Source organism: Oxyura jamaicensis, chromosome 2 (genome assembly GCF_011077185.1).
Source record: "Oxyura jamaicensis isolate SHBP4307 breed ruddy duck chromosome 2, BPBGC_Ojam_1.0, whole genome shotgun sequence".
NCBI lineage: Eukaryota > Metazoa > Chordata > Aves > Anseriformes > Anatidae > Oxyura > Oxyura jamaicensis.
In genome coordinates this window covers 4,946,986-4,972,836 of record NC_048894.1, presented here as the reverse complement: position 1 = coordinate 4,972,836, position 25,851 = coordinate 4,946,986, and the positions used below count along the sequence as shown (strand labels likewise).

At 47.1% G+C, this 25,851-nt stretch overlaps 2 protein-coding genes across 5 annotated transcripts in view; one reads left to right on the top strand and one right to left on the bottom strand.

Moving 5' to 3' along the window:
* Positions 1–14,402, top strand: part of PLCD1 (phospholipase C delta 1) — a 54,115-nt gene extending 39,713 nt beyond the window's left edge. For both annotated transcript variants that reach the window (XM_035317143.1, XM_035317142.1), the window contains exons 8-15: positions 268–417; positions 5,355–5,516; positions 6,963–7,119; positions 7,431–7,547; positions 9,083–9,261; positions 9,782–9,914; positions 12,299–12,448; positions 12,827–14,402. In XM_035317143.1, the coding sequence (XP_035173034.1) occupies positions 268–417; positions 5,355–5,516; positions 6,963–7,119; positions 7,431–7,547; positions 9,083–9,261; positions 9,782–9,914; positions 12,299–12,448; positions 12,827–12,918 (1,140 nt within the window). In that variant the 3' untranslated portion in view covers positions 12,919–14,402. The remainder of the gene's footprint in view (positions 1–267; positions 418–5,354; positions 5,517–6,962; positions 7,120–7,430; positions 7,548–9,082; positions 9,262–9,781; positions 9,915–12,298; positions 12,449–12,826) is intronic.
* Positions 14,403–16,473: 2,071 nt separating this feature from the next.
* VILL (villin like) overlaps positions 16,474–25,851 on the bottom strand; it is a 34,042-nt gene continuing 24,664 nt past the window's right edge. For all 3 annotated transcript variants that reach the window (XM_035317138.1, XM_035317139.1, XM_035317140.1), the window contains 7 exons: positions 24,099–24,278; positions 23,404–23,549; positions 22,598–22,742; positions 21,689–21,877; positions 19,979–20,047; positions 18,515–18,769; positions 16,474–17,324 (listed from right to left, as the gene is read on the bottom strand). In XM_035317138.1, the coding sequence (XP_035173029.1) occupies positions 17,211–17,324; positions 18,515–18,769; positions 19,979–20,047; positions 21,689–21,877; positions 22,598–22,742; positions 23,404–23,549; positions 24,099–24,278 (1,098 nt within the window). In that variant the 3' untranslated portion in view covers positions 16,474–17,210. The remainder of the gene's footprint in view (positions 17,325–18,514; positions 18,770–19,978; positions 20,048–21,688; positions 21,878–22,597; positions 22,743–23,403; positions 23,550–24,098; positions 24,279–25,851) is intronic.

Below are 25,851 nucleotides of genomic sequence, written 5' to 3'. Positions count from 1 at the left end.
AGAACGGAGACGCAGGGAGCCTCACCAAACCTGGCAAGCCCATGGGAGGCATCCTGATCCAGCCTGCTGCCCTGCCTGTTGGATTACCATTTCTGGAAGACATCAGCATAGATCTGAGCAGCTACCACACATCTGAATTGTCCATTTTTTGTCCCTGCCATTGACGCGCTCATTTCCAGAGCAAACAACACGGGGGTTTTATATCAATTGCCATGGACAGGTGAAATTACAGAGTTCACTGATGATGAATGTTTTGTCTTGTCCTAGACCTCACCATACCCTGTCATCATCTCCCTGGAGAACCACTGCAGCCTTGACCAGCAGAAGGTCATGGCCCAGCACATGACAACGATCCTGCAGGACATGCTCTTGGTGGCCCCGGTCGATGGAAACAAATCGCAGTTCCCCTCCCCAGAGGTGAGCAAAGCCACTCCAGTGCTTTCTGCCCTCTAAAGGTGGGACAAGAGTGAGGTCTGTCTTCTTGCTGGGTGCCAACTGGAGGACAATATGCCTGAGGGGTGGTGGGAACTACACTTGCTGAGGAACAGAGCTTGTTTGTGATCAGTGGTGGAATAGGAAATAGGAGTAGCTAGAAATAGCTTGTGCACATCAAGCTCCAAAATGACCTGTTGCTCCTTGTTTGCTGTGTAAGGTTTCAGAGGAGACATTCCTGAGGGACTGAGGACATTCCTGGTCCGTTTACTGAGGCTAGGCAATTTTCTTCATCCCCTTCATCCCATGAGGAGAGGATGTAAGGGAGCTGAGTCCCAAGGATCTGTCTTGTGTCTGCTCCCACACCCCAAACCTGAATATGGCCTTATTCAGAGTAATCCTCTGAAGCACAGACAGGCTGCTGCACATGAAGGGAAGATTAGCTCCATGAGAAGTGACTACAAATTGGCTCGGTGTTTTTGATCCAGCAAGTCTGGGCACTGCCTGATTTCATGGTAGGTGAGATATTTTGCTCTGTGTTGAGGGATGTAGCATACACTTCCCTCCTCCTTTAGTGCCTCAGGTACACTACCATGGAGACCCAAACTGCTGATTAGGAAGTCATGAGGGCTGAAAGGACAACTGTGATTGCTTGCCTCTTGAAACCCAAGGAGAAAATCAGCACAAGTGGCCCAAAACTGGATCAAGTGTGAGATGCCCTTCCGCTGAGAACAGCCTGGGGTGGCATGGCAGTGGGGATGGGCTTACTGGGGAGATGTCCTAGGGGGACAAGGGGAGGTGGAAGATTGTGTGCAGGACAGGTGCCACTGTGATGGCTGTGAATCAGGGCAGCCCTTCCGGGGGAGATATACAGCTCTTAACAGTGTACCACTGCACTGATGTCATTACTAGGCAATTAGAAAAAAATATGTGGAAATGGAATCTTCGTATATAAAAAAGAAAAACTTTGTTTCCGAAAAAGAAGCCAAAATGTTAATCTTTTCATCTGTTTCTACAGTTTGGGTTAGTGTTTTCTTTCTTTTTTTCTCTCATAAGCACTTTTCAGAACCAGACTTTTATGTGTGTGAATAGATGCAGTTTCTTTTAAACTGCCTGTCTTTGCAAAAGAAATAATTTTCCCAAAATTGGATGAGAATGCCTAGCCAGAGCTGGAAGCAGTTTGTGGGTGGGATAAAGCTGACAGTCAGCAGGGGAGAAAGGGGAGGGAAACAAGACACCCAAAATATCTTCTATACTTGTTATCTATCTCTGTTTTTCCCTTTCTGACTTTTCCCTTTTGTTTGGGAGTGCTGTGCCTCACTTGATAGAATGCCTAGTGCAGAGGGAAGCTGATCTGGGTTGATCCCTAGGTACCAGCACAATAAATTAGGATGAATCATAATATTTAATAGTGCTGCTTCAGCAGGACCTTTGCACTGGCACAGACAAGTTGCCTCCAGTTAAGAAGTGACTCTCCCAGGATGAGGTTACACCCAGCACGGAAACAGGTCTCCGCAGGCTGTTACTGGGTTGGAAAATCAGTCTTCAGCATTACATGTTGGCTTGTTATTTATCTTCAGCGTAGGATCAGGAAAGCTGCTGATGGCTTTTCAAAACGCTGCCTTGTGACCAGAGGAATGATATGAAGAAAGAAAAGAGAAACACCAGGGAAAGCAATGTGTGATATGTGTGTATAAGGGAATGACCCCAGCTTCCCAAAGATGTTTTTCCCATTCTTGTGCTCGTCTAATCTCCTGCTTTGCTTGCCCAGATGGACACGTGGCCCCAGCTGGAACAAAAGGGCCCAGGTCTACGTTAGTGAATGGAGCTGGGCTGATACGTTCCAGTGGAGGGACTGATCCATTTAGTTTAAAGGGAGAAAAAATGTCAATGTAGTAAACATATCCTTTTTCCGCTGTTACTTTTCCTCCACTTTCCTGCCACGTGAACTAGGAGAGTATGTTTGTGGAAAATACATTGAAACTGAAACATTAAGAACAACAACAACAAAAAAAAACACAACAGAAACCCCTTGCATTTTCCACTTCCTTGTGCTGCTGGCATGAGGAAGCCCGAGGTATTTTGTCTTAGAAAAAGGGTGGAATCCACCACTGGGAAGAGGTCTGAAAGGCTGTAAATAAAAAACAGGCAAAGCATTGCTGCGAAGTGTGTTCGCAGAGCAATGCCAGTAATTAAAAGATCAACACAGCTTGTATTCACACTAACAATTCACAGTGCAGCCCAAGGCAGGCATCTGATTTATTAGGTCCCATTTAGGAACAGAGTATTGGGCTACACAGAGCATCTAAGTACCTCCCCCAAGCTGCTGTCTTTAGGTCCCAATAATAAATTAAAGGCCTATAGGATAAAAGGCCAAAAGCTACAAAAAAAGCTCCAGGAAAGCTTCAGGTCAATGCCAGAGTTTTAGGGAAGAGCTGCTCCAATCTTTGCTGCTGATTGTTTATTTTTCAGCTTCTCAGAAGTCTGGGGAGATGGATATCTTCTAAGGTGGCAGTTCTCAGCCCCAGTATATCCAGGTACCTGAGCATGCCACTTTGGGCTCCGTTTGAGAGCTAGTTAATACAGCCAGGGGTATTGGAGGTGTGGTCCTCCTCCTCCTAAGTGGTTGTCTAAATAGACGAGGTGAATCACATCTTAGGAGTGTTTAGTTCTATTTGTTGACTCTAAAGGAGGTGTGAAGCCATGGAAAGTTTGTAGAGGTGGTTTCTGTTAAGAGTCTGACACTTCCACTGAGACCAAGCCTGGAAATCAGATCTTGCCATGACCTTTGTGTTGCTAGAAGGGGCAGGAAAGCCCTCAGGTAAAATAGATCCATGAATGTAGATCTTTTAAACTCTGCTCTTAACAGCTTTGCTCCTGACAAAGAACAGTGCTTTCATGAGATAGTTGCCATGCCCCAGATCACGGACTGCCAAGGGAGCAAAGCCGTGTGTCAGAACCATCTCACATGCAGAGCTGAGCTTGCTTTGGCGTGACAGAGAAAAGATGAGGGAGCAGGAACTCCACTTGAACGAAAGCAACGTGATTTACAAGGTACATAAGGAAGTGAAAGAGCTGCATTTATTCAACTACACTGTACATTCTCAGTGGAGTCCTGCATCCTTGTAGCTTTTCCCATTTTCCTAAGTTATATTCAACTTTGGGCTTGCCACTGGCAATTGGGATAGTTTTATGGCCTGCTTGGAGAGTATTTATTGAGCACTTCAGCTAATGCTTCTTCGAAAGACAAGGGATCTGCTCAGCAGAGCTGAACTGATGAGCTGAGTGTCTCTCCCCTCAGGCTAGAAATTCTTAATGCCACATGAAGAGGAACTGGGAGGGTTGGAACAAGTGCTTGTGAGTGTTTGTGTCTGTGTTTGTCAGCTTATTTAAAACCTTTGTACAGGGATAAGCACTCAAATTCAGGACTTTGCTTCCTAATATCCACAGTAAATGAGGGAGGGAAATGTTTATCATTGGCAGCTTCTGCAGGCACATTTTGTTTAGAGTTGTAAAAGCTTGGAAAGGGCTAAGGTAATCGAGCCCCTGCCCCAAACACATTTTGTCCTGAGTTCACTACTGCTGAACTGTGAGATGAGGCGGTAAGTTTTCTCATGGGACATTAGAAAGCAGAGGCAGGTAATAATATAGTATATAGCAGGATGCTATCTGCAGCCCATGAAGGACCAGAGGGACTTCTCTGTGTCCCCCTACAATTGTCCCCAGTGCAACCCCTCCAGGCTGGGGCACTCAAAGCATAGACTGGACACAGCCTGGAAGAAGGCTGAGGAGTAGGGTGGCTGGAGGGTGGTCTGGGGACGGGGAGGAGGAGGATGCTATGTTCTGGATGCTGCTTTGGGCCTTTTATTTCCAGAAACTGGTACATTCCTCCCAGCTGCCTCTGTGCAGCTTTTGAATGACAGGGAAAGTGCCCCAGTGTAAACAGATCATTTGTGGTAGATGAAGAAAAATGCTCTTGGCAGCTGCCTCAGGTGCCCGTGCCAAATTTCAGCTCAAACCAAGTTTCATCCACGGCGTAGCTGGTCCATGAGGAGCTGGGCTGATCTTTGCGGAGACACGATGCAATTTGCTTGCGCCCACAGAAGGGGAATAGCGTTCTTTGAAAATGCCTGTGTTGTTTTTAAAAAGATCCTTGGTTTTCCACAGGCCTGTCATTTGAGAACAGTGGGGCTTGTTGCTTTTGCAGATGTGGAAGGGGCAACTATAGGATGTTGCTGAGGAAGAGGGGCCATGCTACACAAGTAAAGGGAATGCATTGGCTAAACCTGAGACTGCTTTTTTCCTGGAATAAGTAGCACCCTCCGTAGCCAGCAGTACCACACATGTGGCAGCAAATCTCCCACTGACCTTACTGGAAGCAGCAGAACCTAGGGCTGCTCCTGGGCTGAATTAATTGATTTTTGAGATGTAACCCATTCACTTGGAGATTGCATCCAGGCAATACTACTGCTCCCTGCTGCCAGTATTGCTGCAGCACCATTTTGGTTCAGTCAGCCCTCTCCAGGCTTCAGCTTTCCTCCCACAGTCTGAGCTTGCACAAGAACTGGGTCATGTCAGTGGTATGGTGGTCTGTGAGCAACTGTGTGCTTCTGGTGTGTTCCTTCACCTGATGCTTTTATGTGAACTTTGAAAGAGGCTGTGATTTGGCACAAGAAAAATGTTCCTTGGATTAGCTCAGCAGCCAGCTGTGATATGTTGGCACGTGCTGCTGGTTTATTATTTGCGTTGACTGTGGTTGTAGTGTCAGGAGGAGGTCCTTACAGAAGGAGGTATCTAAGAAGGGTCTGGTTTGGGAGCTCTTAGTGTGTCAGTACCCTAGCTCTTCACCTGCGAGATCCCTTACGTATTCTGATGCCATGTCTGCTAATCGCCAGCTATTTTGTCTACTTCTCTTTATGCAGCAACTGAAAGGGAAGATCCTTGTGAAAGGCAAGAAGCTGAGCAGACTGGAGGACCCCACAAATGGGAACAACAACCTGGAGGCTGAGGATGTCTCTGATGAAGATGAAGCAGCTGAAATAGAAGATGAATCTGTAAAGACAGAGGTGCAGCAGAAAGGGAAGGTAAGTAAAAAAAAAAAAAAAAAAGTAACTGAATCCCTGAAAGGGGCAGACCTGGAGAGGCAGAAAAGCTATAAATTAGATCTTCGTGTATTGCAGAAGGCTTTGAAATCCTACATCAGGAGGTCTGGTCTTGTTAGCCAATCCCAGGCCTTATGTTGGCAAATGACGTTGTAGCTGTGCTGTGTACCATGCCTGAAAAAACAAACAAACCAAAACAATAGAAATATACTTTTGATATGTTCGCAGCTAAAGCAGTTTTCAGTGTGGTTTCAGCTGTGCAGCTGGGGATATGGTAGGGTGAAACCACTGGAGCCAAGGATCCTGGTCCTTGCTCAGTTACCAAGCAAGCGTTTTGCTCCCTCACGTGAGGACATTTATTTTTCCAGACTGCAGGCCATTGTGAAGGACATAAAGGCCATATCCCTTACAGACCAGGTCTAAAGGTGACATAAATGCATTCAGTCCCACTGATGACAAAGTGGATTGACATTGCCTCTGAATCTGGTCTGAGGTATTCTTTCCCTTGCTGATATGCCCACCGTTTGAGGGTTTTATTTCTTTCTCTGATCTGTAGTCAACAGTGTGTATAATTGTGAAGACTGTCATTTTCTTTTCTTGCCTTTGGTGGGAGCCGGTGACTCCCACTTCACCCTTGCATCACGGCTGTGGAGTAGTTGGCATCAAAGCATTGTGAGAACTTCCTAAGCGAAGATAAAAAAGCCCAAGGTCTGGGGGTGCCAAAAAATCTTTCCCTTTTCTCTGTTTCCAGGTTTGCATTCGTGGCACCAGGACAGTATGTTCAGACCAGTTCATTGCTAAGGCTCAGTTGTAAGGTTTAGCAGCTGGTGACAGCCACTGATGCTGAATTACAAATGATAATGCAGAAAGCAGCAGAAAGGGTCTCCCACCAACAAAAAGTGAGAGATTTCATCTGGAGGACATCATGCAACAAGGGGTGCTGGGACAGCAAAGCATCTGCTACATGAAATCCTCTCTTAGCTCACCAATACAGCCTGAATAGGTTCTGTCTGTGTTTATATCCCTAATCAGCTGTGAGCTGTAATAGCCAAGGTGAAATAGTCATTCACATAATGGTGCGTGAATGAATGCAGGAGGTACAACCCAGATGAAGTGAAATATTCATGGTGGTGGCACTTGGGAAGTCAGTGATATCGCTGGACAGGCTAGTATGGGCTGGTGAAACGTGCCAGTAGTGTTACCTTACTGAAGAGGAGGGATTAGCACTCTGCATGCAGGGCAAAGGACATAGCAAGGGCAGTCTGCCCCTTTAACACTCTGCATAGGGGAGCCTCAAGTCATCAAGGGCATCCTTTCTATCTGAAGTCAGTGGAAAAGAAAAGACCCAGGGGTCCTAGACAAAACATAACTGTTACTTTTGAGTAGGACTGCAGCAGTTCTCCACAAACCTCTTGCTCCTTCTTTTAGAGTGACACCCTGAAGCTGGCCAAGGAGCTGTCAGACACAGTTGTCTACTGCAAGAGTGTTCATTTCAATGGCTTCGAGGACCCCAGCCACCCCCGGGCTTTCTATGAGATGTCATCGTTCACGGAGAGCAAAGCTCTGAAACTAGCCCAGGAGTCTGGTATGTATATTCTGGCAGAAGGCCATCCTCTGTTCCAGTCCCCCATGAAGTGACAGCTAGTGGCAGTTAGACGTGAGGAGGAGGCATCCCCAGAGATGTAGGTCATGGTCTCCTTGGCCATCCATGTCACTTTGAGAAATGGTGGGAATAACTTAATGTCACAGGTTGTCACCAAGAAGGTCACTTAATGCAGGCCATTCACATTCAGCCAGACTCACTAGAAAGAAAAGGACTATAAACAGCAGCATCAAGGAAAAGCAGGGCCATCACTGAAAGGAACATTTTCTTGTTTTTTTTTTTTTTCCCTGAAGGAAACAGTTTTATTCAGCACAACATCAGGCACCTGAGCCGGATCTACCCTGCCGGGTGGAGGACAGATTCTTCCAACTACAACCCTATCGACTTGTGGAACGTCGGCTGCCAGATCGGTGGGTGCAACTGGGAGCTCAGAAAGGGTCAGCCTGGCTGGGTTGGTCATAGAATCACAGAATCATTCAGGTTGGAAAAGCCCTCCAAGATCATCTGGTCCAACCATCCCCCTACCACCAATGTCACCCACTAAGCCATGTTCCTAAGCACCACGTCCAACCTTTTCTTGAACACCCCCAGGGATGGTGACACCACCACCTCCCTGGGCAACCCGTGCCAATTCCTGACTGCTCTTTCTGAGAAGAAATGTCTCCTCATTTCCAACCTGAACCTCCCCTGGTGCAACTTGAGGCCATTCCCTGTTCATGACCTGGCCATGGTGGGGTTTTGACTGAGATAGACATGCAATCTCAAGCCACTTGCAGGCAGAGAGGCTCCGTGGTCAGAGATCAGCTCTTGCAACCACTAGGAGAACCTTTCCTGCATTTTAATATGCACATCCTTGCAATTAGCGGGAAGCACAGTTCCTGCTGTGTAACAAAGAAGAGAGGAGCCAGGAGATACAGTTGCTTACCAAAAAGCATACTGAAATCTGTGGCAGAGCTGGAAATCAAACTCAGATCTCTCAAGCACTAGAGGAGGGCTGTAACCATAAGGGACAAGCTGTGGCCTGAGCTCTTTCTAGTAGTCAAAGCAGTGCCTCTAGTCTGCTCCTGGGACACTGAAGTCCTGATGGCATATTCATGTTTCGGAGATGTGATGAAAAGGTCTAGCAGCCTGCTAAGTGAATTATCTTGTAGCTTTCATTCAGAAAACCTGGTGCAGTGTATGTAGGACCAAGGCCCAGGAAAAAGGTGGGCTTCTTTAGAAGTGGCTAAAGAGGTTAGCATCACCTTGGGGAAATCAGAGGAATATTGAGCAGGCTCTGGGATCCATGTGCCCTCCCTTTGTGGTATTAATGAAACTGTTCACAGAGACTTCTTCCAGATTTGACATCAAAGCTTTTAAAAAGATAGGGGCAAATTAGAAAGGATACAGGAAATCTGCCTGGTGTTAGGAGAACTGTGAGGTTTGATCTATTTTGGGCAAAGGACGATGAAGAGGTGATTTGATCACAGCTTCTGTAGTGGACTGCATAAGGTTTTCAGACAGTGAGGAGCTCTGTTGTGCAACCAATAGAGGCCCCTGAGGGTGGCAAATGGAAATAGGTGTATTCGGGCTGGAAAAGAGGTTTTATAATGAGGCTAAGTAGCTAGAGAAACATTCTGAGAATGATCTGTGGCTTCATGAATGGGTTTATGTGAAAGACAGTTGTTCATCCAGGTGACATTAATTCATTGCAGGTCATTTTTTGATCCTGTGGTAGGTAGGAAGAAAACTGAAATAGCTACCATGGCTCCTTCTGCGTCTAACATCTCTGAACGGAAGAAATCCTCAGGGAAAGCAGACTTTGGGGGGTCAGAGTTTATCACTGATCTTTGGAGCATGGAAAAGTCAATGTTTATGTCCATGAAATGTAATTTCATGTGAACAGAACTGGTATACTCTCATTGATTTACCTGAAAGTGACTGAATTTATTTGTTTATGTTGCAGTTGCCCTAAATTTCCAGACAGCAGGCACAGAAATGGATGTCTACCAGGGTCGGTTCCAGGACAATGGGTTTTCTGGGTATGTCTTAAAGCCGGAATTCCTCCGGGATGAGCAAACCAAATTCAATCCAAAATCCATCACAGAAGGAACATGGGGGACAAAGAAGAAGCTTCTGCTTAAAGTAAGAATAGAAGTCGGAAACTTATCTTAGTAGCATCCATTTTTGGGGGGGTATAGGTTGTACCTTCTGCTGGTCCCACATGGGCAATGCTATCATAGCCCTACTTATTTCCCACTGCCAGTGTCTCTGCTTCAGTCCTGCATGGGCTCTCATCCTCCAGGGACTCGCTCACACGTTTAATGTTTGGCAACAGGAAAGGTTAACGGCAGTACTCACCCTACAGGAACACACAGGCATTTTATAGACAGGCAGACAACAGTCACTGTTCCAAGTATCATCCAATCACTTTGGGGAAAGAGAGAAGTTGACTTTTCCCTGAACTGGACCAGCTGGCTGCACTGCACCAGCATTTATTAGCTGCTTTAGCTCATGACAGCTTCCTCTGAAGAATGTCACAGTGTTGGCTCTGAAAGACCAACACCAGCAACAGGTCCTGTGTTCCTGGAGAAGGAGAGGGGTGTTTGTCAGGGAACCCCCTCTCCTACCGATATTGTGACCTTCTCCTCTGTTTCCTCCACAGATCATCTCTGGTCAGCAGCTGCCCAAGGTAAACAAAAGCAAAAACTCCATTGTTGATCCCAAGGTAACGATTGAGATCCATGGCGTCCAACAGGATAACAACAAGAAGCAGACCAGAGTCATTGAAAACAATGGTAAGGGTTTTTCTTTCATGCTGTGACCCCTGGGGCAGTAATTCTTTGGTTTTGTGTAGCAGTGTGTTCCTCAAGACCTGCTGCCCTGTGGCCAGGCCTGCCTAGCTGCACCCAAGCTTGCTCACACTAAGCAGATCCATCAGATGCTGTTGGTGTACTTACCCTGGTTATATAGCTAGCCCCACAGACTGTCCCTATAGTGCATGTCTTTCAGGGGTTCTTCCATCTCTTCTCTGTCTGAGGTGTTTGGAGATAGAAATTACCTGTAAAATATCAGCCAGGTGAATTGTTTTGAGGTTGGCTGCCAAATCTGCAGACCCAGAGCCTTGGAAGTGCTCTTGCCTCCATGTGGTTGGATCTGACCTGGGACACAAAGGTTCACATCAAGATCTTCCCAGAAAAGGCCTCTCGTGAGGCTGATTTTATTTTGAAAGAGCCACAAACTCATGAAAGAGTGAGGTTGGAAGGGACTCCGTAGGTGTCCATTCCAACCCTTGTCCAAAGCAGGACCTAAGTTAACTCAAGTTGTTCAATGTATTGCCCAGATGGATTTTGAGTATCCTGAAGGATGGAAATTGCCCACGCTGTCTGGGCAAGTGATCCAGTCTTTCACTTAAAATGAAATAAGATCTATACTTAATCAGAAATTCACCTGTTGTGATTTGTGCCCATTACCCATCATGTGTTTGCTGTGCACGTGTAAGAAGAATCAGGCTTCATCTGTTTAATAGGAGGAACTGAAAGATGGCAATAATAACCCCCTTATCCTTCTCCAGGATGAATAACATGAGCTTTCTCAGTCTCTTTTCATATCTAACACAGTCTGCACAAAAGGAGTCTGTGCTACATCTCTTGAAGCTCAGAACCTCCTCACAAAGCAGGGACACTACATCTGCTCATCCTTTGGGCCCGAGTGTCACCTGTGTTAAATTAATGCATGTCACAGCAATGTGGCAGGTGAGGGAAGGAGGTTGTAAGCCCACAGCTCCAAAGAGCGAGCCTCCTTCCATACCCAGCACTGACCTCAGATGTCTCACAGACACTTCACCTCCCTTTGGACCATTTCTCATCTGTCAAACATGGCTGTGGCTTCCCTCCTTGCAGTGAGGGTCTGAATACTGCAGCCTTCAGAGACAGCAGAGGGCAAGTTCAGCCCTCTCTTCTGTGGGAATAACCAAGGCAGTAGGTAGGAGTCTGAGAAATCAGACCTCACCCTCCTCCAAACACATAGGTACACACAGACACACGCACACACCGTTTTTTTGCGTGAAGTAAAAGCCAAGCACTAGAAAGGCAATGCATATTTTCCTCTCTGCTAACATTGTTTCCCTTTTCCTCCTTTCCTGTTGGAGTAAATCTGGCCTGGCTCCTAAAGCTCATGGTCATTTCCTTTGCCTACAATGATTTTCAGAACGTCTCAAGTGGAGGCTGTGTAAGGAACATTTTAGACCTGCCAGGCCTATTCCTCAGGGCTGCTTAGCACACCTCCATGGCCAACCCACACCTGCCTGGAGGGGTGCTGGAGAGATGCTGGAAGGGGGCTCAAGGGGTGCTGAAGGGAGAGTAGCCCCAAAATTATGAATAAAGTGCAACAGCCCAGCCCAAGTATATTGCTATGGCGCTGCCCACTCACCAAGCACCTTCAGGGCCAGCTGAAAGACCTCCTGCCGAGTCATCCACAGACCCTCCAGGACCGGCAGACTTGAACTGATGTTTTGCTGTCCTGGGGCTTTGGCTGCGCACAGGCTGTGCCGATGGCAGTGGGATTTCAAACAGGATGTCCTCTTCTCCTGTTTGTTTCTGGGGAGTGGTTTGTTGAAACTGCAGAGGGCACCTGCAGTGACCTAGTGAGAGAGCACTGCGCTTGCTTTTTGTCTCTCATTTGATCAGGCTGTCATTGTTTTGTTTGTTTTGTGAGTCTGGATCACAAGATACTTAGACATAAGGCCCCAGAAAGCTGTCATAACACAAAAGCACAGTTCTCTCTGCTTCCCCGTGGTCTGGGGCTGTAAAAGTTTTCTGCTGGTCCAACAGCAATCCAGGACATCCATGTATCAGCCAGCGAGAGCCTTTGGAGCAGGGCTGAGTTCAGCCCCATCCTGCCCCCTGCTGCCTTCTGGGGGTGTGGTGCTGAGGCCTGCACTGAGCAGCCTAAGCTGAAGTATTTATTAATTAATACCAGGCAGCAATTCAGTGTCAGAGCTGGGAACAAGTCTCGGCGTCTCCTGAGACCTCTGACATGGGTCAGGTTAGGTTCCCAGTCAGGCCAAGTCTCCATCCTTATTTGCAAACATCTCTGACCAGCATCCTTGCTCATGAGCATCTCCTACCTTCCTCCTTGTTTGCAAGCAGCTCTGATCTCCATCCTTGTCTCTGTTGCTCAGGCTTTAACCCGAAGTGGGATGAAGAGTTTACATTTGACATAGAGATCCCTGCACTTGCCCTGGTCCGCTTTGTGGTGGAAGACTTTGACATGTCAACCAAGAACGACTTCATCGGGCAGTATACTGTTCCCTTCACTAGTCTGAAGCAAGGTAAGGCCCTCTTCCCTTTCCTCACACCCTCTGATACCTTTGGGTATCTCCAGTGTCCTTCATGAGAGGTCCGGAGCCCAGAACTCTTTGGGTCAGTACGGGTCCTTGCTCTGGTGTCTGGACAAGATGATAAATGATTCACTGAGCAGCTGTCGCACGCTGACTCCTGGGAGGGGATGCCCTTGTCCCCAGTAGCCTTGGACACATTATGTTAACAATGCTCAAAGCCATGCCTATCCGACCTACTTGTTCTGTGGGGCTCAGGGAGCAAAGCGCTCTCAGAGATGGGGAAATGTTATTGCAGGGTCTTGGCAAATGTTAGGACATGTTTTTCCAACCGGACTAAAGGCCACTCTCCATCTGTGTCTCTGCTTCCAGGTTACCGCCACATTCATCTTCTGACCAAGAACGGCGACCCGTACTCCTCCTCCACGCTCTTCGTCTACATCAATATCCAGGACTACGATTAGCAGCTTGGCTCTTTCAGGGTGTAGTGGACCTTGTTACAGCCCTAGAAGGAACGCAGCGTGTGTCAGCTGCCAATGCCAGGGTCCCATCGAATCCCCAGTGGGGAGCAGCACACGGTGCCCCACAGGGCCCTGATCTGAAATAGCCATCGACTCTCTCCCTTCTGCGTGCTGGAAACATCCTAATGCTGCTGTTGAGATTAATCCTTTTGTACCTGTCCAACCAATCCAGCTGTGTTTTTTAGTTCATTTTACTTAGTGTGATTTTCAATTCTGCTTTTAGCAAGGGGATAGGGACTCCTTTTCAGCAAATTACAGCTCTTGGTGTGGGTTCCATCAAGCATCTGGACAAAACACTCCACATCCGCGCAAGAAAAATGCACCTTATCCACTGAAAGCAGTGGCTACATACCAGGTGACTTCTTGCAGCTTCAGATGTCAGACACCCTTCACCATCTGAAGTCCTAAACGAGGACACAATTCTCCTCTTCTCTGTTACAGATTAAAAAGAAAGCTGCACTACAAAGGGCCACATTATATAACTTGACTTTCCTTTTGTATTATAATAAAAAATACATGAACACTACTCTGCCTGCGTGCCTGGCTCCCAGCCAGGTCGCTTTGCATTCAAAGCCTGGCTCTTACCCTGTGAAGGAGAAAGAAGCTGCCGAACGGCAGATTTCCCTCTAACCCAAAGTGAAATCCACTCAAAGGGACCTCAGAGAATGTCTTTTGCCGATGACAGTGGAAATACACTGAACTGACAGTAGGGCTTTTTTCTTTTTCTTTCTTTTTTTTTTTTTTTTTTAACACAGTAAAACTTTGTGTTTTTATAGCAAAACCTCTTTTTAATGCAGGAAGTGGCGGTAGAAATGGTTTTAAATGTTAGCTCAGTCCCAGGTGCACTGTAGAGGTAACCTAGCATAAGCAGACAAAAGCGTTTTGAACAACCCAATATTTATGGCAAAAGGTGTTTTTTTCAAGCACAACTACAGAGTTAAGTGAATAGTGTTGAGATAAAATAATACATGTTTTCCAGTTCCAGCTATGTTACTAACGCTATGTTAGACAATTAAAAGTACAAAAAAAATCTGGGAAAGTCCAATTCCTAGTCACTATTTGCCTCTTTGACTTACTTGAATGCAACACGGATGAATTTGGAGACAGACCTGCTTAATTTCTTGAAGCTGTCAGTCTTTCTGGGGCTTTGGTTTTTTGTGGCTGGCATTGGAGAGAATGGGCTTCTACCAAAGAAGTTAATTTCTGTTTACACAAATTCCAGTCCATTCAATCCTCCGCCTTTTTCTGAGTCCAAAATAGCTTGGATTTAGTGATCCTTCAGCCCATTGCAAAACCGGGCTTCTTTTAGTCCAACCTGGAGTTTGTTGTGCTGCAGTAATGCTAGACACATTGATTTTCCTCTTCACTATAATAATCTGTGATGTTGTAAACCATTGCCAGATTAAATGTGAATTATATCCACACCATAAAGGCTGAAATTGACTTAATTACCTGTGGTTGAAGGAGTTCAAGAGCAGCAGAAGGCACTGAGGGCACATTGCACCAGAAGGCACATTTGGAAGCCAAGGTTGGAGCATCCTTAGCTCTAGCTCAGAGACACCCTGAGTTTGGTCCACCCAGGCCCCCAGGATGCTCTGAACATCTTATTTTAAGGATCTGAGAGAGATGAGAGCTGGGGGAGATGTGCAGGCAGGGGCAGGACCTCACTGTCCATCCATGGTCAGGGTGGGCTTAGATGGACTACATGGGGAAGCCAAGGCTGCCTCTGCCTGTTGTGAAGATAGGCAAGAGCTGTGGGAAGGCAACATCCCTTATGGGATAGGTAGAGGGATCAGTGGAAATGTGTCTGTTCCCTGCAGCCCCACGGGAAAGGGGCTGAGGTGGAGGTGGGATGGACCAGAGCACGATGCCCAATGCTGCAACGTCTGCTCTCCCTGGAAGGGATGTGGTCCATGCTGTTACTGAGGGACCTCATGTCCAAGCTGTGCTTCTGAGAAGTGTTTCAGCCTCACTCTGGGGAAGAGATTTGGTGAGAAGACCAGCAGACACAGGCCATGACCCACCAGACGCTGCAGCGAAAGCAGGAAGTGGCATGAAAGGGAGGCTGCGGGTGAGAAACTTCATAAATCAGAGGCGGAGAGTAAAACCAACTCTCCCCATGAGAAGAGGAGAGCAGCAGCAGCTTCCAGCAGGCCTGAATATCAGAGATCTATTATTTGTAAAACAATAATATTAAAAATAATAATAAATAACCATGCTGGTTTCTGAGTCCTGGCAGGACCGCTCTGGTCCCATTTGCTGGTGAGCATCATGACAGGAGGAAAAAAAGCAACACGTAGCAAAACAGCTTAAAACCCCTTACCTGTTTGGGTTGCTACTGCTCTTCGTTGATTGCATGATGCTCATTAGGCCCCCAGTCAGGGCTGATAGGTGGAATCACTGCGTTTTATGAAGTAGCACACACAATTTGTTAATTTGGGAGCTGGCACGAGCACGCCACAGCAGGGCGATAGAAATATTTTACGTAGACTGCAGCTTCCAGCCGTGGCAGTAGTGTTAGAACAGGGATCATGTGCACTGATTATATCCAGTGTGAACACAACAGGAGCAGTCACGCAGGTAGTTTGGCTGATCTGGGTCTCTGCTTGACTCTCACCTTGCTCTGCATGGGTGTTTCTGTGGGTTTGGGGCTGGGCCCTCAAGCAGAAATGGGCCAAAGTGGTGGCGGGAGCATGGAGGTAATGATGTGGTTGTGGCTTAGATGAAGTAACCACCAATTCTGAAATGCAAAGATCTGTCCAGAAGAACCCACCACCAGTAGGTCCGTGCCTCCAGACCTCCTGGGTGCTGCATGAGAGCCCTCTGCTCCTCAACCAACAGCCATCGGCAGCTACTCAGCTCCAGCCCCACGTCCCTGCAGCAGGGGTGGGCAGTCATGCCACCGGCTGAACAACTTGGGAACGGGGGCTTTGAGGAGCAGAGTACGTTGGAAGACAAATGGACTTGACTGTGGCATTTAGGACTCTTCTTTCCAAGGAAGATCCCAAATTCCATCAAAGACCAGGTGTTTGAAGGAGCTGTGGCCCTGCAGAGCTTTTTTCTACCACCATCCTACCCCACACACCGATAAAGGACACTTACAGTGCTGCTGTTGGCTGTTTATTTGGAATCACCTATCAGGCTGGAAATAGAGTAAAGCTTTAAAACCACATCTCTGAGGTTTTAAAAGATATGTGTTTCCTTCTTTTGTGCATAGCTGCATCCCTTCATCACTGATCACTCATTTTTCCCCCTGTCCCCTCCAATCAGACTGAGCTCACAATGTGAACCTAGTGCCCTCAGTCCGTGGACATCACAGGGATGGAGCCCTGGAAAAACCTTCACTGGGACACACGCTGCCTCAGGTCATACCCCAAACCCTCCCGGCTTTGTCAAGGCTCTGGTCTGCAGGCAGGTGGACTTCTAGGCTCACCCTGGTTATGCTCAAGGTGGGACTGGCGATGTTGTCTGAATGGAAAAAAAATCAGTCTTGGGCAGTTGAAATCAACAGCTACATCTAGCCTTTAATCTCGTCATCTTCTTGAAATAGATTAGCTAATAAATACACTCTAAATATGTATTTTTTTTCCCAACCCATTTTTTAATTTGTTTTACCTGCATTAGGCTATGCATGTTAGTCTACAATAAGCCTTGCTGGCTTATGACGAGTAGCTTTTCTGCAGGGTGAGAAGGGGCTGAACTGGCCAGACATACTCCATGGGCTGCCCCATCACACATCTGGATACTCCACTGCCTTTTCCTAACCCTAAGGCTCCCTCCCTAACCCCTAGGGCTTTCCCCTTCTCTTCCCACCCAGAATTTATATACCAGCTACAAGTGGCCCTTGTCTCACCTAAATTTAAACTTCTCCAAATGAAGGAAGATCATGACCTTGAGGATGTGGCAAATTGCAACAGGGAGAGGAAAAGAAGAGGCTACAACACAGCTGTGACACACACTTGTCTTCATGGCTATCAGCAATAAAGTGTCCAAAAGAGGCAAAAACATCCTGCAAAGCCATTCTGCAAAAGGTTTTGTCTCCTTGTTTTGGGGATTTGCAGGGAGAAAGGAGCCATCCCCTGAACAGTGGCTGCTGGAATAACTGCATTGGAGCTTGGCCTGATTGAGATGTTGGGTTGGGTTCGTTGAGCAAATGTCTGTACGTCCTCCCTGCAGCTCCTAAGAGGGCAAGGGTTCGTCCCAGAGTCACTGGATGCTGGGTGGCCCCTGCAGGCTCAGAAGAGTCCACACTGCTTCTTCTCATTCTGCTGCTTCCATTTGGGCATCTGGTAGAACTCATGTTTGGACTTCCCAAAGATATCGTGGAAATCAGCATCAGAGAGATAGTACTGCAGCAGGACGAGAGAGCAAGGAGAGGTCAGCACAGGCTTTTGCAAAGTCTGGGACACCTCTGTCAGCTGTGCCCCTTCCTTACCGTGCCACCCCCTGACTCCAGGCAAACAGCTCCTGTCCTGCTGTCTGTCCTTGTGTTGGGAAATGGAGTGTCCCAGCAACTGTTTCTCATCCCGCTTCCCAAAGCAACAGGGGAGTAAAAGCCCACCAGCCCAAAGAGATGCCCTGTTTCTGACGCTTAGCATGCTCTGGTTGGAATTCGGTCCCTGCTAATCATACTGAGGCCAGGACAATTAATGCTGCTTCAGAGAAATTCTGCTGGCCTGAGTTTTGAGTGCTTCCAATCAGGCAGAGATTCACAGTGAAAGCATCCCCCCCTGGCTTAACTGCCCCCGAATATTCCACTGGAGATGCTCACTCCCACTGCTGGAAAGACAGGGACTCAGACAATGGACTCAGGAAGACCCTGTGGGACATGGAAATTGAGTTTTCTCCAGCATTTTGAGTAAAAGAAAGGAATCATGTACAGCCCAGCTGAAATACAGCCGTTAGCACATGCTGCACGGATGTACTCCGGCCAGATGTAAATCTGGCTATGACACTGGTCTTTGCCTGAAGGTCTGCTGGGGCAAGAAACTGATCAAACATGGGTTGTAGAGAACAGAGTGAAACATTCCCCTGGGTGGCTCCCACCAGCTTGCTTGCACTCAGCTACAGATGTTGGCAAAATCTTGGGGCTGAAATATGGCACTCCTCCCTGCCCTTCTCAGTGGGTTTTGCTGAAATGTAAGCTTTCTGACAACAAACAAACAAAAACAAAAACAAAAAATACCAAGATCCCTTCAGGAAGGAGTTTCAAATGAAAATAAAAACCTACAGCCCAGGCAAAACACACCTTCTGGCTTCATTCTGAGCTGCCTTTAGAACATATTTTTTTAATTAACTATTTAAAATTCACTTTTCTTCCAGTAAAAAAAAAAAAAAAGAAAAAAAAATATTTCAACTACAGTAAAACTACCACAGTTTCCTCTCACATGAAACTTCTGCTTTTTCAACAGAATTCCATGTCCAGCTGGCATCTCCTTGAGCCTCAAGTAGGATTTAATAGGCCAAGGTGCTTGTGCTCTTAGCCTGCAACTAAGTTCCAGGTTCAGCTACAAAGACATCAAACCAGCAGTGCTGTCACCTCTTTTTTAGTGGGATCCACTCCTTCGGGAAGTTCATCCACGGTCTTGTTCATCAGCACCTCCCGGGAGTAAATTCCTTCGCCGTTGGGCATTGGGAAAGGGCTGCCGTTGTTGTAGCTGCTGCTGTTGGTGCAGCTGCTGCTGTCGTTGTGGTTGAAGTGGGATTTATACTCAGGGGAAGCACTCGCTGTACTTGAAGCAGCCAAGTTGGTCATGCTGAGGGTTTTCTTGCTCAGGCTGATGTTGTTAAGGTCCTGCCAAATGGAGGAAAAGATGTCAAGAGAAGCAGAGCAACTTGGGAGTTATCCCTGAGTCTTTCTGCTGGGGCTGAAGGGACTGCTCCTGGCACAGACTATCTGCTGGTCTGCTGCTTTGGAGAGCCAAAGCATAAAGGAGAAAGTCGACACTAAAACATCAGTCCAGCACTTCCATCAACATTACATCCAGGTGTTAGGACTGTTAAAAGCACAGCCATGTTGAAAGCCCTTAGGAATAACTGAAGATACTTCAAGTAGTCTCATTTTCCTCAAGGTAATGGCAGAGAGAGGATGCATGTGGGAGCATGGACAGTAAGATTAAATATCTACCATGTCTGAAACTTCTAAATTAGCTGTGTATCCTTCGCTGTGCTGCCAGCTCTCCTTGTTCAAAGCCCCTACCACATCCTTCCAGCCTTCCTCCTGCTACTGTCCAGAGCAGAACTGATCCCATGTGAAAATTGTGTTTGGGACTGTTGGGACTTGGTGCTCTCTCTGTAGGATCTCCCACTGGGCTGTGCCCTTCTTGATCAGGGACCCCATTTCTGGGGTCTTGGGGCCACAGCACTGCAAAATGTTCATGCAGCTCTTAGTTTCACAGTCTTTTAGCTGCACACACTTCCATTTGCACGTGTAGTTTAGAAAGCAGCTGACCAGTCTCCTGCCCACAGGTGCCTCTACAGGACAGGAAAAGGCCCAGGAGATCTGGGTGTATTTATGGGTTATTAACCACAACTCCCCCTGCTTTCCACTGAGGAGCATGGCTCTGATCCTGACAGCCTGAGGTCCCCACACCCACTCTGGTCATTACAGCTTCTTCTTCAAGCAGTTAGTTGTGGTGAGCTGGGGGTCGGCCTCTGCTCACAGGTAACCAGTGATAGGACCAGAGGGAATGGCCTCAAGTTGTGCCAGGGGAGGTTCAGGTTGGAACTGAGGAGACATTTCTTCTCAGAAGGAGCAGTCAGGTATTGGGACGGGTTGCCCAGGGAGGTGGTGGTGTCACCGTCCCTGGGGGTGTTCAAGGAAAGGTTGGATGTGGTGCTTGGGGACAGGGTTTAGTGGTGACATTGGTGGTAGGGGGATGGTAGGACCAGATGATCTTGATTTTTCTGACCTTAATTATACTATGATTCTATGGTAGGCTGGGGGATGTGGTGGTGTTTAAACGCAGGTGTTTCCCACCCATACAATATTGAAACCACTCACCACTGTAATCTCAGAGATAGCCGACATGTCTCCTAAGCTGTTCTTCATCTCTTCATAGGACTTGCCATCCTAAAGGTAAAGAGAGTTATGAGAAGCACAGGGCACCTTTAATTAGCACATGCTCCTGTCCTCTAGCAGGGTCAGGGGCTCATATGAATGTTAAAGCCCAGTGGTGCTCAATGGGGTGGCAGCAGGTATCTCCTTTAACTCCCACCTCCTGGAACCAGGAGACTGAGCCAGAGTCTGAGCTGCCACTTGAAAACAAAGAGACAGCTGAACTTTAGCCTCTGCAGTTATAAACTAACAGGTGAAAAAAGAAAATTTGAAGACTTCAGAGAACAGAAGGAAGATCAAGAGAAATCATATTTACTGCTAGATTGATATCTTCTAATTTTTAAACCCATCTTGCAATGCATGAAAATTTGGAATAAGATGTTATTCCTTTTTTTTATCTTTTTCTTTATTTCTTTTTTTGTTCTTTTTCACTTCCCTGTTTCACTTAGCTAAAGCGACAGATTTTTCAAAGATTTTTCAGTCCCAGACTTCTTTTATTGTCATGTGTGACCAAGTACCTATTAGTTCCTATAAAAGAAACATACTAGATATACTGGCAAGCTGATGACTGTGTTTTCCTAAACAGCCAGGAGATGTCAGTTCTTAGCAGCACCATCCAGCATAGATCCCCAACAAGAACAAACCACATAAATGCAGGGACTGCAGAACAAACACATTTAGACCCCAAACTGAGAAAGGAACACACACACACCAGATGTTTCTGGGATGTCAGCAGTTTGGATGGCTTGTCTGTCATTGTTAAAACTGCCTAGAGGGGATACGTTTAGATGTATGCATTTTATAAGTTGTGCCCTTGTTTTTTTATCAGTTCTTCAGAAAAATCAAGTTTTGACCTTTGTTCTAAGCATCAACGTTGTTTTAAGGATCAGTGCTCTGGGAGCTGCTGTCTTATCTGTGCAAATACAGCTGCTAAGACAGACTTTCTACCACCTTACAGACTGCAAAGAAAGATGATGCAAATTCAGCTACAGGAGAAAAATCTCTCTGTATGAGATTTCCTGCTGTGTGAAGTCCCCTGGGTACTTTTCAGCCACTGCCCTGGCTGTCCTCCCTCAGGCTCCAGTGTGGAATTTATTCACAGCCCTTTGGGCAACCAGAAGATGAGATTGTTTGTGAATGGGCTGAACAATGATGTTTGTAGAAAATACAGGAGAGAGAAGGGACAATCAGTGGCAGCCCACTGCAGAGGGGTCTGGGAGAACACCACCTGGGAGCTCAACTTTTCCCAGCTGCTCATCGTCCTACAGCTTCTCCTTTCCTAAACTGTGCACAGAGGTGCCATCGGGTGGCAGGAATTTGGGTGCAGCCTGGCAAGATTGCTTCCACATGAGATATTCCACGTCTATTAACCACAGAAGCTCCCCCAGGGTTGCCCTTTATTCCCAATAAACTCTGCTGCAGCACTGAGCTCCTGGGCAGGCTGGACCAGCTGGTGCATGGGCTGGATGGATGAGAGCACTGGTCCTTCCTCCATCCAACCATGCTGTACACAAACCAGGTATGAGTTAAAGCACATTTACTTCTATTTGCAGAAGCCCATTTCACCAAATACGTACTTTTTTGCTGATGAGGGAACAGAAGCTGCTGAGGGAAGGGTCATAGGGAGGGTTTGCTCCACATACCCCAGCAACTTACACTCCATTTGTAGGGGTCCCAAGCATTGAACCATCCTGTGAAGTTGAGGGGTTCACAACCCTGCTTCACCAGTATTATTGGAGTTGCCAAGTCTCTCCCTGCTGGATGGGTCTTGAGATACTCCTTGGCCGAGGCAATTGCCTCATTCCTCTCATATGCGTTGGAGGCTTTGCCAACCCAAAGGAAAATCTGAAATGAGAGAAGGCATTGAACACCAGAGAGCAGTTAGGCCCTGTGTAGACACAGCTCTTTGTTCTCCCCTGACAAATGAAGTGAAGATAAGACAGGAACTGTTGTTTCCCAATAGCCACCTGGGATTTTTATTTCAGATTTACTCCCAACCAAGAAGGATTTTGCTTCTGAGACAGGCACAAAGCATAAATATTTCAGAAAATAGGGAGAAAAGGAAGCCAGGCCAGAGGAGGGAATGAATTTGGCCCCAAAACCCGGGCCCCAGGTTATTTGCACTAAGCTTGGGTATGCCCCTTGCTTTCCAGAAACATGGGAGCTGACTGCTTTTAATCTCCTTCGAAAACACCTAGTAGAGGAGAGGGAAGGAGGAAAAACTATTTTCTGTCTCTAGACTGTGTCTGAAACCATCTTGTTTAGGAGGACCTACATTCCTCACAATGAATGAACACACTAAGCAACCATGGCCAAAGTGCTTTGCTTTCTGTGCCTCTTTTTCCCACTTTCAGACAGGCTAACAATAGTGCCTCACTGAAGTGTTTTGTACCTGGGTGAGAAGGATTAGACATATCCCTGCTTGTCTGACCAGGCATCAGGAAGTGTTTAGAGACAGGGCAGAAGACATATGACCCTCATTTTTGTGTTGAATGACAGATTCTTATGAATTAAGCCATAACCTGTTTGAAAATATGTCTGGAGGGTAGGGGATTCTGTGCTGACCTCTTCCCAAGTGTCTAGCAGCATGACATCGTCTTCGTCCAAGTCTTCCTGGCAGAAGCCCACCACTTCTGTCATGATGAACCGCCCCGTCTGGTTGGAGCACTCAAAGAGGCGAGGTTGGTAATGTGTGATCTGCTCTTGAAACCTTCCTCATGCATGGCAAGGAAAGAAAAAGCAAGATGGAAACCTTTCCCCTGTGGTTTACGGCTGGGCCCTGCCACTACTAGTCATGACCATGCACGATGAGATGGAAACATGGCAGCACTTGTCAGAGGGCCTGAAATTCAGCAATGTCAGTTCACACAAGATACTTGGAACATTTTTAGTATTTTTAAAGGTAACTTTTTCCACCCAAAGGCAAAGGCAGAAGTACCCTTCCCTCCTTGTGGGGAAGAGCCTGGTGCCTTGTGAAAGCCACATCAGATCACTTGGTTGAAAAGGAACATGTCTCTGGAGAATTCCAGGTTGTTCAAATGCCAGTTCAGTTTTGTGAATCTTTTGGGGCTGCCAATAAGGCCAGTAATGTCTGGAAATGGAGGATGTGGGTCACGTAACTCTTACGACAAACCATGAGATGGATTTACGGTGGGGAAGTCCATCCAACCCAATACCCAAAACCAAGACCAGAGTCATCTGGGTCCAATTTCTGATTGTGTGAAACCAAGCTTTTGGGAATATTCTGATCTAGTGCTCTCTCTCTTTGGTGAGGTGTGTAATCAAAGTGCTTACCCACCTTCCTGAAAAGGTTTGATCTTTTACTTAATGTTCCCTGGCCAAGCCCAGAGGAACAACCCGGTCACTATTACCTCTTTTCACTGGCGTAAGGGGCTTTGCCTCCCAATGCTTCCCAGAACTCTGCTGGCTCTTGTCCCTCCAAAATGGTGAGCTTGTCCCGTCTGGAGACGATGTCAGCCACCATCTTTGCCATCTCCCTCTCATCTCCACTGCAGCCCTGGGTTCAGGACAGAATATTGAGGCTGAGTTAGTGGCAGACTGGGGAAACTTATCAGTGGGCCCGCACTGATCCCCTCACTGCTCCAGCGAGTTTTAGACCTGCTTCAATGCTTTTGAGGGTCTCATCTGAGCTGGTCACTAAGAATCTATTTCTAGTCATTGAAGCGACAATCATTGCAGTCAATAGCATCTGAGGCACAACTCATCTCATCCTGAAGCAGACTAGAAGAGGTTAAATGAGCATGCCCAAATCTTACTAGTTTCTTACAATTGGATAGCTTGGGGTGCTTTATTCAGGTGTAAGCTGTATGAACACGTAAAATGAGGTGAGGTGAACCCAAAGGTGGGTTACTTCTGAAGAGAGAGGGCTGTGTTACTGCTAATCCTCCAGAAAGCCTTCTCCTGGGTTCACCTTCTTCCATTGAAATTAATGGGCTCTGTGCCCAAGGCTACACCTCCACGGCTCAGTGGAGGCAGGAAACTCAAGATCAACATCAGCGATTTCATCTCCCTGGGGCTGCCTCCCCTGGGATCATGGTGGACTCACCTTCCCACACCACAGGTAGCAGACTTGGTTGGTGGCCAGCAGGAAGACGTCATTGGAGTTGAGGGAGGAGGCCCGGGCTGGCACTTCCGTGGCCTTGGTGTTCATCTCGCTCGTGCCCCTTACCTGGAAGAGGCGGATCGCCGGCTCGGGCGTGCTTTTCTGAGCCCGGCTTGTGCCACCCTGCAAAGCAACAGAGGGAAAGATGATGCTGGGAGGTGAGGGTACAAATCCAGGGTAAAACTAATTTGAGGAAGAAGACTTGGTCTGTCAGCCCTCCACACAGCAACAGACCATGAGCCTGCACAGAGCAGGTGAGGAAATCCAAAAAGTTCTGGTTCCAGGCCACAATAAACACACGTTGTAACTCACAGATAGCTCCCTGGTTATTCTGCTTCTTGACCAGCTCCCGTCAAGATGCTGAGCAGATCTTAGCATCCGCAAAGCACTGGCCATGTAAACTGGGCAAGGCAGCTGGACTCAGATTTCCAGCTGTGCTCTCCTTAGCTGAGCATATACTGTGGAAGCTTTAAGCCAACACAGAGAGCTGAGGGCAATCCCCCTCTTTCCCAGCCATTTGCAGTGTCTCCACCAGACATGTTGGCACCCAAAGAGAAGTGGGTTAGAAGTTAATGTGATGTAATTCAGGCAGGGAAAATTCAAACCATGTTAACTGCTTGCTAGGTGTTTTGGAGGAACCCCTCCGGAGGCAGGCCTGAAGGATTATGTTACCTGTAATTTACAATACTACCATCCTATTGCAACTGCAAAATATTTTGGGATAGAATTGGAAAGAACATTAACACTGGAGCTCAGGGGTGGAGAGCTGAGTCCAAGCCAGTCCAGGACTGTTCCCCTATTTTCTCATGTGGTGTTGAGCCTACTCACTAACTTGGGAAGTTAGTATAGAAAACTCAGGTTTAATTCCTGTGATGTTCCTACCACACCAGAGTCTGCTTCAAGGCTGTGGAAATGGGAATCAGCGCCTCTATGTCTTAGTTACCGATCTGTAGGGTGAAAGGCGGGGAAGGGAGGGGGGGCTGAAAACACATTACAGCAACAATAGCTCCATTTGTACCCACAAAGGAAGAGCTAGAAATATTCCACCACTTCCCCATGCCAGCCCATACGGACCTGTGTACTGGGTCTGGCTGGGATGTTAACTTTCCCTGCAGCAGCCCATACAGTGCTGTGCTCTGCACTTGTAGCTAGAACAGCAGTGGTATCACACCGGTGTTGTGTCTGCTGCTGAGAAGTGCTGGCACAGCATCAGGACTCTCTCTGACCCTCCTAGGGGGTGGGCAAAAAAGTGAGAAAGAAACATCAGCAGGGCAGGTGACCTAAACCAACCAAAGGGATATTCCATACCATATGATGTCACACTCAGCAATAAAAGGTGGAAAAAGGAAGAAGAGGGGGAGGGGGTGGGCTCTCGTTGCGAAAACGTCTGTCCTCCTCCCGAACACTGGCTACGTGCGTTGAGGCCCTGCTTCAAGGACGTGGTCAAGCATCGCTCATTTGTGGGAAGTAGAGTAATTTCTTTCCTCTGCACTTCCACATAGCCTTTACTTGTTTTGTTTAGTTATTCCCTTTCCCCCTCCCTCTTCCCCTTTCCCTTTTTTCCCTTTAGTTGAATTGTTTAATTAATTGTTTAATTAATAATAATATTTCCTTAATAATATATATATATATATTTCCCTTTAATTAAATCATCCTTATCTCAACCCATGAGTTGTTCTTTCCTTTACTTCTTCCC